This window comes from Scaptodrosophila lebanonensis, unplaced genomic scaffold, assembly GCF_003285725.1.
Source record: "Scaptodrosophila lebanonensis strain 11010-0011.00,11010-0021.00 unplaced genomic scaffold, SlebRS2 tig00000096-arrow-pilon, whole genome shotgun sequence".
Taxonomy (NCBI): Eukaryota; Metazoa; Arthropoda; class Insecta; order Diptera; family Drosophilidae; genus Scaptodrosophila; species Scaptodrosophila lebanonensis.
The window spans coordinates 4,546,367-4,562,667 of NW_022060567.1; the positions used below are offsets into that span (position 1 = coordinate 4,546,367).

Sequence of the window (16,301 nt, forward strand, 5' to 3'; positions counted from 1 at the left end):
TGTATTTATCGATAGCCGCACTTCCAGTGCTATCGAGCTGTTATGAGCATTTATATGTGTTAAGAGCTAACTTGTTTTCAAATAACATCGCTAAATTTATTTACTGAATAAAGAATTATGAATGTAGAACATATTTTCAGTGTGTTTGATAAAATGTTTCAAAATTTAACGTAAATTGTTTTCAAGCGATACATGCTTGCTAGCGATGTGGTGACATCGAAATTGCTTATCGATGTCAACACATCCTTAGACCGTTGCCTTTTCCCATCGCTACTAAAAGCCAAGTCCAAGAGAAATGCGAAATTGGTGGAAAATTTATAGCATCGGCGGGTCAAACCAATAAAGTGCGTTATATATTTTAAGCCTCAAATGTTCCAGAGCAGGCCGCAAGGTGAATTAAGTGCGCACGTTCGTCCGTTGCGCCTCAATAGGATATGCGTGCAGAATTGCCATTTTTGCTGGTCGATATAAACTTGCCATTGGCTGTCTATTAAAGAATTTTAAAACGTGCAGAAACCAATTTGGACCTACATAGTAACAACAACTACGGAGGCGAGAACAATGTCAATGTCGGCGCAATAAGGCAGAACTAACAATATCGACGACATAAATACGCAGTAGTGCCAAGTATATTGTGCGTATCGTTGGTGTTGGATCGTCGGCGGGGGTGGCGGCAGGCAGACAACAGCTGGTACCGTGGAATTGATAACAAATAAAATTACTTGGAACAGGCAACAACAGTCAACAAAGTGGCAAAAGCAGCCCAAAATGGCTGCAACAATTGCCGGCGCAACGCCCGCGGTTGACTTTCAGGACATACGGCTGGAGGAGGTGAGACATTCAAGTATGCATTATTTGCATTATTCAAGCAATTCATTCACGTATAGAAAGTCGGTCATGGGTCCTATGGCGTGGTCTACAAGGCCACTTGGCGCAATCAGCTGGTGGCTGTCAAAGAGTTTGGTGCCAGCGCCGAACAGAAGGCCATCGAAACGGAAGTCAAGCAATTGTCGCGCGTTAAGCATGTCAATATAATCGCATTGTATGGGCTATCTTCGTATCAGCAGTCAACTTACCTAATTATGGAATATGCAGAGGGCGGGTCACTCCACAATTTTTTGCATGGCAAAGTGCAGCCAGCATATTCGCTTGCACATGCAATGAGCTGGGCGCTTCAATGCGCGGAGGTAAATCACCAATGTTGACTCTCGTCCCCTATTACCCAAACTAATTTTGAAAGCACAACTTTTTAAGGGTGTTGCCTATCTGCATGCCATGTCGCCTAAGCCGCTGATACATCGAGACCTGAAGCCACTTAACTTACTGCTGACGAACAAGGGTCGCCATCTGAAAATATGTGATTTCGGTACCGTAGCCGACAAGTCCAGCCTGATGACGAACAATCGTGGCAGCGCCGCTTGGATGGCACCCGAGGTTTGATTACACCTGAAAGATCAACAATCCTTGTGACTTAAATGTCTAACTCTTGCTCTTATAGGTTTTTGAGGGCTCAAAATATACGGAGAAGTGTGATATTTTCAGTTGGGCCATTGTGCTGTGGGAGGTGCTGTCACGCAAGCAGCCCTTCAAAGAAATTGACAACACATACTCCATTATGTGGAAAATACACAAGGGTAAGCCAACAGATAAAGTTTTAGATCTATTTTCAGAGTTCATAGAACTATTTTTCGAAGCACAGTAAATAATTCACAAAGTATGCCCAAATTATGACCTTGAATGCAGTTCTAGAATTATCGTTCCTATGTTCTATGGCCATAAAGTAAAACTTTTCTAAACTACTGCATTTCCATGAAATATCTTATAAATAAACGAGCTTAAAAGTACCTTACATCAAACACATTATCCTCCATGATCATGAGTCACAAGCTAGCTTACAGTATCTGCACTATCTAATTTTTATATATAAATAGTTCTGCATTAAGTACTTTTGACGACCACATAACCATGTTGAGTTTAATATTTTAATGAGCAAACATGCTTTTCATTAACACCGTTCTATGGCAGCTATAAGATGTAGTGACCGGTGTGCGTCAAAAAATAGTCGGTGTGATGGTCATTGAAAGTTGACTTTTCATTGAAGTGTAGACAAATATTTTTATACTCAGACCGTTCTTAAAACGTAGAATTTTTAAAGAACGAGACTTTTGCTACGATATTGCTGTACATAGTAATGGGCGCCTTTAAAGCTTGTTGTATTTAGTCTTGGTCTTTGAATAGATGTATTTATGTCATAAAGTGTCTATGCAGTTATTGTACTGTACTGTACTGTTGTACTGTGGAATGAATATTAGGCGCGCCTATAGCGAGCTGTTGTTTTTATCGCTAAACTCTTACCTTTACATTCATTCATGGCTTCATATATTCTTCGTGGAATGCTTAATATGATTCAATAATAGACATATTGGTAATCTGGTGGAAATACCAGGCATTACAAATATAAATGAAATATTATATTCTTAGAAAATGTCACATTCATGGCATCTATACTGCGAATATTGTCATGTCGATAAAAAGGATAACTGTCATTTGTATAACTATCACAGTAACGTCTTAATCGATTTCAGGGGAACGTCCGCCTTTGTTGCACAACTGCCCCAAGCGGATTGAAGATCTAATGACAGCCTGTTGGAAAACGACGCCCGAGGAGCGGCCGTCCATGACATATGTGGTCAAAGTAATGAACGAGATTATCAAAGACTACTCGGGCGCCGATAAACCGCTAGAATACACATTTATTAACCAGCAGGTGCGTTTATATTACAACTTACAAGTGTACATAGTCTCCTCACATAATCCTATCAATTTTTTAGATCGTGACCAAAGATGGCGATGGCACAATGAACGAGAGTGCACACTACGATGTTTTGGATACGAACAATTTGAGTCCTAATGCCACTGACTCGAGTGTAACTTCCACACAGCTGACGCCAACAAATCCGCGAAGAACAACAACAACAAACACTGAAGCAACCACAACAAGTTCAACCTCAACCACAAATACCTCAAATACATCAACGCCCACAAATGCGGGCAACATTGACAATAATGCGGTCTTCCAGACAACGCCAAAACCAACAACTACTTCGCAAGTGCCACAATTGACAATAGTTACCAGCACTACCTGGGATGCCATACCCGAGGAGGACAGTGTGTGCGAAACTCGAAACGATAGCTTCAATCTATCATCATCAAAGGAAGCAACGAAACGTTTGGAGTCCATACGAAATAGTATGATGCAGAGTGCACGCACACCCATGTCCGAGCTGACATTGGTTGTAGAACCGGTAAGTGCGCGAGTATACCAAGAGACACTCGAAAATGTTGGTTAGACATTAAAAAGCGGCATTTCAGTTTTTAAAGCATAGATATTGACAATTTGTGAGTTTTCTGCTTAATTCATTAAACGTTCTTCGAATGGATATGACTGTTCCGTACATATTTTCATATTTACCTTTTCACCTATTACAACTCGTTTTCAAAAAGATAGCCTGATAAAAAAAAATAATAATCTCAAATTGCTGCCACAATGTTTATTTAACTCTATTTGGCTTTTCCACCAGATATGTGTTAAGATTGCCCGAATCAAAAGAATAATGAATGAGAGAATAAATCGAAACTAAATTACTTAAAAATATGAACGCAAACCCTGCCAACATCTAGGGAGACCGCATAATTATGTTTTGACTAACTTTTAATTTGTTTACAGAATGACTTCGACCAGGGTCGCAATGACAGCTGCATGGGTAAGTTTTTATTAACGGTGTTCGCATACGAAATAGGAATAACATGCTAGAAGCGAACAGGTGCTTATTATCTTTAAAAAAAAAATACATTTATTTGTCTGCCTTTTTTCTTGCGGATAACATTTAATTGTAAATTGCTCGAGTCTGTCTGAAGATGTCTGTAAATGTTTGAACAAATTTTTCTGTGCAATAACATTGAGCCAACAAATATTAGCTAAATAAATAGGAAAATTATAAAAAATATAAGTAATTGCAATGCCAGATAAATAATTTTACACTTCTTTGATAAACCGAACTTTTCATAAATTCAAAATTTATAAATTAAATTAAAAGTTACAAGATTTGTAATCGTGATGTGTCATCAAATTAATTAAAAATCAGCACTAAGAATAAAACTTGACACACGAAATAGAAGGCTCTGATGCGATTTCAAAATCTGCGATAACAATTCCATGAATCACACAACAAGTTTTTATCGGGGAAGTAGGGGACTATATCGAAAATGAAATTCCTTGGATCTAAGTGATAAATTTGGGGATTGTAGCTTTCGTTCTTCTCGGTAACTTAACTAAACAAGTGAAGGACTGCATTAAAAACAAATAAAAGCGAATAAAATTCCCGGGCTTAGGAGAACGTGCACAGCAAAAACTACAGCTCTTATACTTTCGGAGACCTATCCACTTAGATAGACAGGCGGACATGTATGTCTTGCGAATACTGATCAATAATATACCTATAGACTCACTTGGGCGAGGTTTACTTTTCCCTGATTCGTCTGGAAATTATTTCAAATATTGTGCAAAGGTATAAGCTAGTTGTTACTCGAAGTCTTTCATGGTTTTACTTAATTGATACTTTTAAATAAGTATATATGTATTCATTTCAGTAGTATACAGTTTACACAGATTAGGAACTAATTTAAGGTTTTATGTCATAATTATTCAAAAATTTACATAATTATAACTCATTCTTGTAAAATATGGAAATGAGAGAGAATTTATATTCAGATTTCAAAAAACGTAACGTAACGTAATTGATCGCGACATGAACGACTTTGTAATACGATTTTTTTTATACTCTGTACATTAAATATACAAGAGTATATTATGTTTGCGGGAGCTGAAAATGTAACAGGCAGAAGGAGGCGTGGCAGACCCCACAAAGTATATATATTCTTGATCAGCATGACGAGACGAGTCGATCTAGCCCTGTCTGTCTATCCGTCTGTCCGTATGAACACCTGGATCTCAGAGACTATAAGAGGTAGAGACACCAAACTTTGCACAAAGATGCGTTATATGTGTACGCTGTGCAAGTTTGTTTTATTTTTTTTATTACCCCCCCCCCCCCCCCCCCCCCCCCACTTCCAACCTATGGGGGTTTTCCAGATTTTCCATTCGTATAATCGCCTATATCTCGGACACTATAAGACCTAGGGACACCAAATTGTAGTCCCAGATGCCTTATGTGAATACGCAGAAAATGTGCATTTTGGAATTAAACTCTCCCATGCAAATCGAGTTTTTGTTAGTTATTTTCCATAACTTCCGTAAATCATGAAATTTTTTAACCAAACTTGGCACATAATGGTTAGTGCATATGTGTCCGTATATTTCATGGTGATGTGTTAATTTAAAAGCATGTAATAGGCAAAAAATGTTTTGAAACATAAAAATTAGGATCACGAAACTTCACAAATTATTGCAAGCATTATGTATAATTATAGCCCTAATATTTGATATTTACAAGTAGTTGATCGTTTTCATATAAGTTTTAAGCTCGATTTATTCTCATTGACTATGCTCGTCCTGTACATAATTCTAGAAAATTAAGCTTGTCATAATTTGTGAGATTGATTGTTGCATCTATAATTCCAAATAGTTGAAAGCTTTTAAATATTTTCAACATCAATCTGGTATGCACAATAAAAGCTCGCCGACCGTTGATCTTTTTTGTATAGGTGTTCACTTTTTACTATTTATATAAACGTTTTATTTAAATAATTGTGTCAATGAACAGAAATGAATTACACACGTGCTGACCGCATTTTTAAGGTCCTTGTACCCGTTTCACCGACCCAAATCATTTTTTATACTCTACATCCAAAATGAAATAATTATGAAATCGCTCCGTTTTTGTACAATTCCCAACGAATTTAATTATGTAAGGCATGTCAAACCGTCTGTGGAAGCGCACAGCCTCGAAACTATACGACCTAAAGTTACCAAACTTAGCATACAAGATCTCCAAAATCGAAAAAGATTTTTTATAATTTATATTTTACATTTATAAATACGTTTTATTGTAAATCCTGTAATTATTGAGATTTTGATTTCACATTTTGCAATCAAATTGTGTTAAAGCGTAGATAGCTTAGTATCAAACGCCGGAAGTGTAATTGCTGCGCTCAAATTATAAAAATGCCAAATTAAAAGGCCAACTTAACCAAATTTTGAAAACACAGACCTAAGTATTACTTCAGGCTACAAAATATTTGAATTTAAAAGGCAGGTTCTGCGCCAAATTTTTGTTTGTGATGTTGCATCATTCAAACGACACGCATCCAGGAATAGGTACGATTAGAACAGACTTTTGTCATACATTTATCATACGTTATTTGGATATAGTGCTTTATCTATCTATTTCAAACTGCATTGAAATCGGTTCATCTTGGCAGCAGATAAAAATGTATATTTATTGTGAAAAAAAGAAACACGACCAGCTCTTGATTACTACATTACTATGTATTGGATAAGTCGAGGAGCGACCGACGCGTCGGTCGGGCTATTTGACCGAATGACCCTACGAACAGACTGAATGGCTTCATTGCATTCACGTTACTCATTGCATTGCATTCACGTTACTCATACGCCGGGTGAATCATACTCATGGTACGCACATACATATGTATGTATGTATTTATGTTTGTTCGAGTTTATTTACAACATGCGCACAATGTGGCATGTAAATTGCCTTCATTATTGTTTTTTCTGTTGCTGCCCTGCCGCTGTTGTTGTGGTTGTTCTTCCTACACATAATTCAACTCATTGTCATTAGCATCGAGCCCGAGGCTATTCTGTCCGCCATCAGTTTGTGGCAAACTTTTCACGCGTGCCCAGCGTCCCGGGCAGCAGAAAGATCAAAAACCAGAGACTACAATAATAACAGCAGGAACGGTAGAATCGGCAGAGTCGGCAGAATCGCCAGAATCGCAACAGTAGCATTAGCGCTATGGTATCAGAGCAGTCAATGGGTAATACAATGGCTTTTTGGTTTCCATTTTCCCCGTTTTTCTTGCTCATTCTTGAATATTTACCCACTTATAAAAATGCATAATTAAAAATGATTTAGCAGCAATACTCTGTATGTGCATGTGTGTGCGTGTCTGGCAGGTGTTGAGGTATGACGCATGCCCCAAAGAGCTCCCCCAGATGTCCGCAATGTCCGAGATGTCCAAATATTCGAGTGTCCGATTGTTTGTCTGCTCAGTTGGTTATCTCTGAGCGTCCATTTATTTGTTAGTCATCAAGAGAAAATCGCGTACACATACATACATACATACATACATACATATATAGTACGTATATGTGAGATATACTCTTGTACTTAAGTGCCTCAATTTAGGCGTTCAATATCGTTGAAAGAGGCCGATTTTTGTTAATTAGCCTATAATTCAATGGCCGCTTTGTCACATCGCATCAATTATAAATATTTAATGCTCTCATGCAAATAGCAACAAAAACCAACACCGTTCAAAATATTGTCGCTGCCTCGCCTTGCACATTTGCCTAGACATATTTTGCTGCACAATTAAATTGTTATAGTTTGTGGCAAGGGCTGGCCACACACCTCCTAAGAGGACAGCTCGCAGATGTGACAACAAAATAAACAAACCAAAGAACACGCTTCCCCCCTATTTTAAAAGAATACTTGTAGTCTTCTGGTATAGCAACGCGATTCGATCATCGAATTATTTACAAATTCCTATAAGGAATGAAATAGATATATTAACTGCTCTATTTATTTACTTACTTATATTTATGGCACATGGACTGTCGACATAGGAAAAGCATATATAAAAATTATAAAAAAAAAAACCCTATATTGTAGGAAAGCCTAACACAATTAATAAGTCAAAAATTGGTCGACCCGTGGTACAGACATTATGAACTATGTAGTTCTTCTTCCTATTGGCATGATGTTCGAAGAAGCCCTTGAAGCCAGGAATAAAGATTTCAGAGCAAAGCCATTTGTCCATAACCATAAGTCCTTACGGATGTAACACGATAGAACATGTCATGATTGGTTTATAACATCTTCGTCAAAAACATCAAAAATTTCCAAAAATATGTTAAGATAGATAAAGTTCTTGCTTAGATGCATGCTAATTTTAAAATACTTGGAACTATTCAGATTCATCGGATTCTGATTAATTTGTTAGTTATTAGCACATGTTAATCTTTTTTGGGCTTCATATACTAAAAATAACAAACTTGGAAATTTTAAATAATAGGAATTTAAAAATGCTATGAGATATTGTTGACCTACAAAATTGAAATTTAGAGAATCAGTGGTGAGTGCGCTAAAAACTTGAAGTTCAAATTTTCATTACAATATCTCGAGTTGTTCATCAAATTCTGCTTGCAGAGCTGCTTGGCCCACTGTGCGGTGGGGGAATATTATTTGCCTTTCGGCTAGCTATGCCCCGTTTCACAGCCAAGTGTGGTCAGAGGCGTCAATAGATCTACCAAAATAAAAAGAAAAACTTAAGAGAGACAAGCTTAAAAGCCAGTTAAAAATGGGAACAAACAGAAGAGAGAAAAAAATTAAATCTTAGGCCTGGTGGGGAAAGATTTATTAGCCAGTCCGGAAATCTGTATGGAAATTACGTTCAAGGATCACACTGACCTGCTGATAAACTTACCACATACTACTATACTTGTATATTCTGTTCTATTGGGCGATCATCTAAATGCAATTGCTTGCATTGTAATATTTGTAAGTGCCAGCCCTCGTTTCCATACATAGTGTTGGGTCATAAAATGCTCGCCGCCAATTTGAACAGAATTTATGGCACTGTGCATATTCGAGAAATCCTGCCTCAACCCGAAACCAAAACATAAACATACATATGTACATATACTTGTAGTATTCGCATATACTCGTATGTGAGCCAGCAGGAGCTTTTTCCTTTTATTCATAGTTTTTATTGTGGCTGTAGTTGTTGTTGCTGCCTTTCTTGTTACTGCTGTTGTTGTTGTTGTTGTCGTCGCAACATGCTAGCAACGATAATAAATGGCAGCCCACAACCAGCCGCGCATTATAAACGCACACATGCCGGCCACACAACCCCATCTCATCTTCATCATCACATGACTCATTCAACAATCATCTCGCTTTTTTGTATGTGTTTTGATTTCGTAGATACTTGTCTATACACATACATACTCGTACATACATACATACATACATACACGTATGTGCGGTATTTTTCTTTGGTCTTCTCGGCGTTCTCCGAAAAATCAAATTTGTCTTTCGGCTGCCTCGAAATTGTACGCCCTTTTGTTTTTCTTTTTTTTTTTTTGTGCACGATATTACCAAATAGTATAGTGCAGAGTAAGTTAAAGTTGGTCATCCAGCACTAAAAGTGTTAAGTACTACGACAGCCCTATGATAAAGCAGTCGGATCGAGTCTATTAGGTTTCTTTAGTGATTCAAACACAGTGCTATGTGGATTAGTTTTGTTGCTCTCATCATTTGTTCGCCCTTAACCGGGATACACTTAGTTCTGGCATATACTTAGTTTCCATGTACCCTTCCATTTCAAACTATACTACGACAGCTCTATGATAAATCAGTCGGATCAAGTCTATTAGGTTTCTTTAATGATTCAAACACAGTGGTATGTGGATTAGTTTCGTTGCTCTAATCATTTGTTTCCATTAACCCGGATATACTTATACAGTGTTATGATAAAGCAGTCGGATCGAGTCTATTAGGTTTCTTTAGTGATTCAAACACAGTGCTATGATAAAGCAGTCTATGATTAGGTTTCTTTAGTGATTCAAACACAGTGCTATGTGGATTAGTTTCGTTGCTCTAATCATTTGTTTCCCTTAACCGGGATATACTTAGTTCCCATGTACCCTTCCATTTCAAACTGTACTACGACAGCTCTACAATAAAGCAGTCGGATCGAGTCTATTAGGTTTCTTTATTGATTCAAACACAGTGCTATGATAAAGCAATCTATGATAAAGCAGTCTATGATAAAGCAGTCGGATCGAGTCTATTAGGTTTCTTTAGTGATTCAAACACAGTGCTATGATAAAGCAGTCGGATCGAGTCTATTAGGTTTCTTTATTGATTCAAACACAGTGCTATGATAAAGCAATCTATGATAAAGCAGTCGGATCGAGTCTTTTAGGTTTCTTTAGTGATTCAAACACAGTGATATGATAAAGCAGTCTATGATTAGGTTTCTTTAGTGATTCAAACACAGTGCTATGTGGATTAGTTTCGTTGCTCTAATCATTTGTTTCCCTTAACCGGGATACACTTAGTTCTGGCATATACTTAGTTTCCATGTACCCTTCCATTTCAAACTGTACTACGACAGCTCTATGATAAAGCAGTCGGATGGAGTCTATTAGGTTTCTTTAGTGATTCAAACATAGTGCTATGTGGATTAAATTCGTTGTTCTAACCAATTGGTTGCCCTTAACCAGGAGTCTGACATATATACTTAGTTCCCATGTACCCTTCCATTTCAAACGAAGGGTATTTAAATAAAAAAGGAAAAACATAGCGAGATTTTCATTTAATGGGCACAGACAACCAGCGAGCGAGGCATTTTGGCTGCTGCTGTTGCACAGTTTTCTAGTTGACAGCGAAACATTTTAAGCGAAATTAGTATATGTATATGCAAATAATTATAAATGTTTCAAGCAAGAACGAATATACATATGTATGTATGCATATAAACTCATATAATGCATATTCCAAAAGGGGGACAATTTAAAAAACAAAGCAAACAAATCATTTTAAAAGACTTCATCATCATTTTGACACCAGCTCTCCCCAAGTAGATTGATTTGAACTAGATTTCAAAAATCGGAAGTCTGCCTGCCAACAATTACGTCTGAGTTCATTTACTTTCATTTTTCTGATCAACTATCAGCTATAAAAACCTGGTCATTTAATCGCCTCCAAACTCTTGATCCCAACGAAATCTGAGAAATAGATGAAACTTTTAAACACTTTTCACTTATTGTGTGATATAGGGGTCTGATCAGATTCGAGGAAAAGTGTCAGGCTTACAAATAAGAGAAGAAATGGCATCGTAATCACAGATGCTAGTCACCATCTTGGAAATTTATTTTTACTTTCTTATCAAACAAGGGCTATTGTCATAGGAAAAAAACCATATAATCTTAAAATCCACAAAACTAATTGTAACTTAAAGAGAGAGAGAGAGAGTTCTGTTGAGAATTAATAAGACCATAAGACCAGATTATTATAATCTGAATACAAGAAAAAAGATGTTCAAATCACACTCAATGTGTAGATTTGAAAAAGTACCTGTATATGTATGTACAAGTATGTATGCATAATGATATTCGCCGATTACAGCAATAAAAAGGAGGGAAAAATCATCACCTATACCAAAAACAAAAATAAAACAAATTATTTTTCCATAGTCCGAAGTTGCTGAACGATTATGGCGTTTCACCGAAGCTATTAAATGCGTTTTTTATTTCGGAAATATAAAGCAAAGATTTTAAAAAGCAGAAAACGGTTTTATTGTTGTTTTTTTTTTCTTAATATTCGCCTGAAGCAATTCAGACTTTACGATGCATTTAGAAGCAAATGCTAGAGCACAATAAACATTTTTGAAAACATAATTTTTTGGAAATGCAGTCAATTTTAAGTTTGTGCATAGAATGTAACAGACAGTAGTAGGCTTCTCCGATTTTTGTAGTATCTTAACCAGTTTCGAAAGGGTTCATTCCGCCAAACAAAAGTGTTTAGAAATGGAATATTTTGTTAATATACTCTTATAGATAGTATGCGTCAAGTGTATTATTTTTTTATATTCTTTGCCTTTTATTCGGGGTCCGCTATCGCACTGCATAGTTTTTTTAAACAGTTTGAAGACCAGACCACATATGAAGAAAAATTAATTCTGTTTGCACAGAAAACGGCACTGCCCCTATTAGTTCTCAAAAAACTGTTTCAACAATTGGAAACGTTCGTTTCTGTTATTATGGCAGAATATATATAGGAATAGGTGACCCTTGAATTTGATGTTTTGGGTTCTTTAGATTGAGTCGATCAGTTGGCAGTAGGAATGGTAGTTAGATAAAAGGACCATTCAAAGTGATTCAAAGTGGTCTTAAAAAACTGTTGATCATCTATTATGAAACTTGAGTGGTTTTTCATTTTGGTCAAATGTTAACGTGGTATCCAATCAGTAAGATTTTATCAACAGATGTTTTTTGGGGGAAAGTAAATAGCTTATTAATTAAAGGAACAGTCTCTTGGAAAAATCTTTTGACAACAGCTAACAGGCACGTTTCCCAGCACTACCAAGTTCGGCTGCCTAGTATTTTTTGTTTCATCAAAATTATTCAATTACTTCGAAATCCACTGACAACAAATACATATATAGTACTTGTGCTAAATAGCAGGTCTTTAGATTTGTGGCATGCATTAGACGTGTGGCACCGACTCCAAATCCGATGGAATAGTGAGAATACTGGGTGAATCAACCCACCCAAGTAAATCACGCACACAACCCAACACAAAGAGTGATGATGCCACAATTTTGGTCGTACGGCATTATGCGCGTCATCATCTAGATGATCGGCAGCATTGGTCCCTCGTCGCTTGATTTTTCTTTTTCTATATTTTCATCTCTCCGTATTTCTACTGTGTGCGTGTGTGTGTTAGTGTGTGTGTGTGTGTGTATGGGAGGGGGAGACTACTCGTGTGTGTTGAACTCACATGGTGGTCTTCCGAGTCCCAATTGAGTGCTCAGTCTGCCGTCGAGCGCCGTGCTGTCTTGAATGGCCGCAATGTTACTGAAATCGCATCCAACGCATCGTAGAAAAGTTCATCAACTGTTTGTCGTACTCGTAGACGTAAACGGAGTCGTCGCTGTCACCGCAGGGCCTCTACATTATCGCCAAGCCTTTCACTAAAATTGCCATGCAAAGAAAAATAGAAAAGCCATAGTTAATAGCTCTTTCAATTACTTTCAAGAGAAGCATTAGGCAAATGTTCAGCCAACGGGGAACCTTATAAATTCAATTGAAAATTGCTGGCTTCCATATCTGTTGGTACTATATACTCGTTGTTTGGTTTTGAAATTTTCCGAGGAAAATCAACCAGGAAAGCTGTGTGAGAACACGTCATTGCAAAGCACACAAACACTTACATACTCTCGTACATACAAAAAGAAAAGAAAAGAACCAAAAATCGTTTACGCTTAATGTAGAAAATGTCGATTTTTGTTTGCTTTCCAATGTGAGGGATTTTCGTCGCGTATTTTACATTCAGCATACACATAGATACGTAGATCGTGCGTTTTCCGTTGAACTGTTACGAGAAATCTTGAAGTGAAGAAATGTATACATACTTGTATATATTGCCGTGTATATAGATCCGTACATACAAGTATCTGCGTCTTTGTGTAGATAAACAAGTCCAGAGCCAAAAATGATCTCGTTGTTGTGTAAATGAACAGTCGTCCAGTCAATCCATCAAACCAAAAGACTCGCGCCTCCTTTCGAAAAACAGTGCCCTCCAACTACCAAAATGTGTGATACGCGTACACTAATAACAACAAAGCAAACGACTGATCTGCACAGCTGTTGGATTATATACAGTAGGTGTTATCTATCTGCTATAATCGTTGCATCTCAAGTGACAATCAAATATGTACTCTGTGTTAACCCAATACTCATTCATTCATTATTATATCAAACACATTAATCCAAATCAAAATTATTTGGGGGAATTTCTCCTCCACCGACTATTAGACTTCCTGTACCCGGTCTCATAAAGAGCTGCTCGCTAGTGTGAATAAGTTTTCGTTTATAAAGAAAATGCTCTTACAGAATGAGTCTAATTTGAAGAAAACACATTTAGGACAAAATTGGGAGACGAGCTAAGACAAAGCAGCTTCTTTTCAATCTATAGATCTTTGGGTTAATCCGTTTTAGAACAGCAGGGTAGGCAGATATACTGATATGTGAGACTGCCGAGCTGTGAGCTGTTTAGATATTTGGCATTATACTCGTAGCTTTCCAATACCAAGTAGAAACTATAGGTCTAAACCTAACAAACCTAACATGTTCTCCTAATCCATAAGTAATAGCCCGACCTGGTTTCTCAGTTTCAATCGATCAGTTTAAAGCTTTTAAGAGGAAATCAACAAACGATATAAACACATAACTTTTACAAAGCGGGCTCGTTAGTCGCCATTTTATTTCCCAGGATCGCAATCTCCTTGCACTGTTAGCGATTTTTAACTCCGAAAAATAATGATAAGTGGACTTTTTTTAAAATTACTTCCTTTTTTCAAATTACTTAATTTTTTGACTTTAGTTCAATTAATCACAAATTTGTAGGTTGGTTCGCTAATAAGTATTATCCAAAACGCGGTGCATGAGAAAATAAAGCACCTAACAGATATACATATGTACTTCGATGCTTATATACTCAATAAAGATCAATAATGTTTAAAAAAAAAATCAAATTTTGTTTGTAAATGATCTGCCAAACTAGGATATTTGATTGGGTGTGTAGTAATATTATCGACCTCCGTAGAACATAAGAAACTTATAATTAAATGCTAAATATATTTTGTTCTATCTCTATCGGAAATAAATCAAACTGTTTATCTGATTATCTCTCTTTGTACAGCGAAAAGCGATGGCAAGGAACGGCTCACAGTGACGGACACCAAGCCGGTGATAATGACTGCCCCAAGCCACACACTGGCTACAGATCTAAGCAATAACAATAACAACAATAATAACAACCACAGCAGCAGCAGCACCACCACCACCACCACCACCACAGGCGCTAACGACAATAACGATGCCGACAACAACGATGAAGATAGTGACCGTTGCGCCGATATGGAGGAGAATGATGGCACCGATCAATCACTGGCCGAGATGCTGGACCCCGAACTGCAGCCCGTGCTGCCCATACCAAATAATGCTGAGTCGCAGGCGATTTATCGCGATCATCGTCACATGGCCAAAGAGTATCTGGCAGTGGACACAAGTCTCTACTACGCGCAGGACTTTAAAGAGAAGCTGATCCTGCAAATGGATGGCATGGAGCGTGAAGATAAAAAGGATCTGTTGCGCAAAATCAAGCATAAGGTGCACTATTAACGATAATTCAATTGCCTTGACAACCCAAATATAACATGTGTATACGCAATTCTATAATAATAATTTTTCTATATCTTAGGAGGATCTACAGGATCTGTACAATAGTCTGCGACAGCAGTGGCAGAAGCGGCCCCCCTGCCAGGCCCTGAACATGCACCTGCCGGGAGGTGGCAACAATAGCAACAGCGTCAGCAATACGGATGTGATCGGCAGCAACTTGCCAAATCGGGACAGGGAGGCAGAAGATGGTTGGGTGGTGATAGCGCCCATTTCCGCACGCACCAATCAGTCTTAGCTTGGGAATTTTTAGATTTGTAGCCATGTACTTGTATAGGATATGTACTTCTCGTATGTTCTCTCTGTTGCAGTTCGTCCCTCACAGTGTATTTGTATGTGTCCTTTAGCTGTACGATATAACGAATGCAACGCTATAGTCATAAGTTTTAGTCTTGCAATTATACGAGTATGTGCATATATGTATTTATATAGCCTTGTGTATGTCTGTGCATATAAATACCAGCCATATATGTTCTACTGTAAGCGTTTAGGTTTTAATTTCGCATCTAAGTCCGTTTTGTTAACCAATGTGATTCGAAAAGAGAGTGTACTGGTTCGCTTGTTTCATTTTAATCGCGTCTTTCGTCATGTCTTGTGTATTTAAAGAAAAGAGAGCAAACATTTTGTCATTTTAATATTATTGTTGCACGCAATGAGTGCGATGTAACAACACAAGCAAACTAAAATATTTGAGTCACATTTACCAAAAATATATTATATAAAATATGTTAAGCATGTAAATATACACACAACCCAATAAATTGCTTTTGATTTGCAAAAAAATGTGAACTTGTTTTGTCCAAAGTTGTACGCTACTACCTCCGTACTATCTAAACTTTCGTTCAACAAATTTTTAAGCTCTTTTCCATTTCGCGACACTATTCTAAAAATTCAACTCCGTTCCAATTTCTTGTCTTTATTAGCAGTCAAGTTTTTCATAGGAATTCACTATTCAAATCATATAGTCTCTATGCCAGCCATACGACGATTACTAGCCGGCCTGGACGTATTAACTTAGTCCGCCAGAAGGAAGTAATTGAAAGATTTTGGTCATATACCTACATATATA

General features: G+C 37.3%; 1 protein-coding gene across 1 annotated transcript; it reads left to right on the forward strand.

Moving 5' to 3' along the window:
* Positions 1–289: 289 nt before the first annotated feature.
* LOC115627454 (mitogen-activated protein kinase kinase kinase 7) lies at positions 290–15,981 on the forward strand. The gene is made up of 9 exons (XM_030523122.1): positions 290–831; positions 888–1,187; positions 1,255–1,434; positions 1,499–1,634; positions 2,586–2,767; positions 2,832–3,305; positions 3,728–3,764; positions 14,694–15,163; positions 15,255–15,981. The coding sequence occupies exons 1-9, from the start codon at positions 769–771 to the stop codon at positions 15,468–15,470; spliced, it is 2,058 nt and encodes a 685-aa protein (XP_030378982.1). The 5' UTR covers positions 290–768; the 3' UTR covers positions 15,471–15,981.
* The last annotated feature ends 320 nt before the right edge of the window (positions 15,982–16,301 follow it).

What these genes read in the sequence shown, in the direction of transcription:
- LOC115627454 (XM_030523122.1), top strand. Translation starts at nt 769, where the DNA reads ATGGCTGCAACAATTGCCGGCGCAACGCCCGCGGTTGACTTTCAGGAC. An exon ending in GGGCGCTTCAATGCGCGGAG is followed by an intron (nt 1,188 to 1,254) that starts GTAAATCACCAA and finishes CAACTTTTTAAG; the next exon opens with GGTGTTGCCTATCTGCATGC. An exon ending in TCGCAATGACAGCTGCATGG is followed by an intron (nt 3,765 to 14,693) that starts GTAAGTTTTTAT and finishes CTCTTTGTACAG; the next exon opens with CGAAAAGCGATGGCAAGGAA.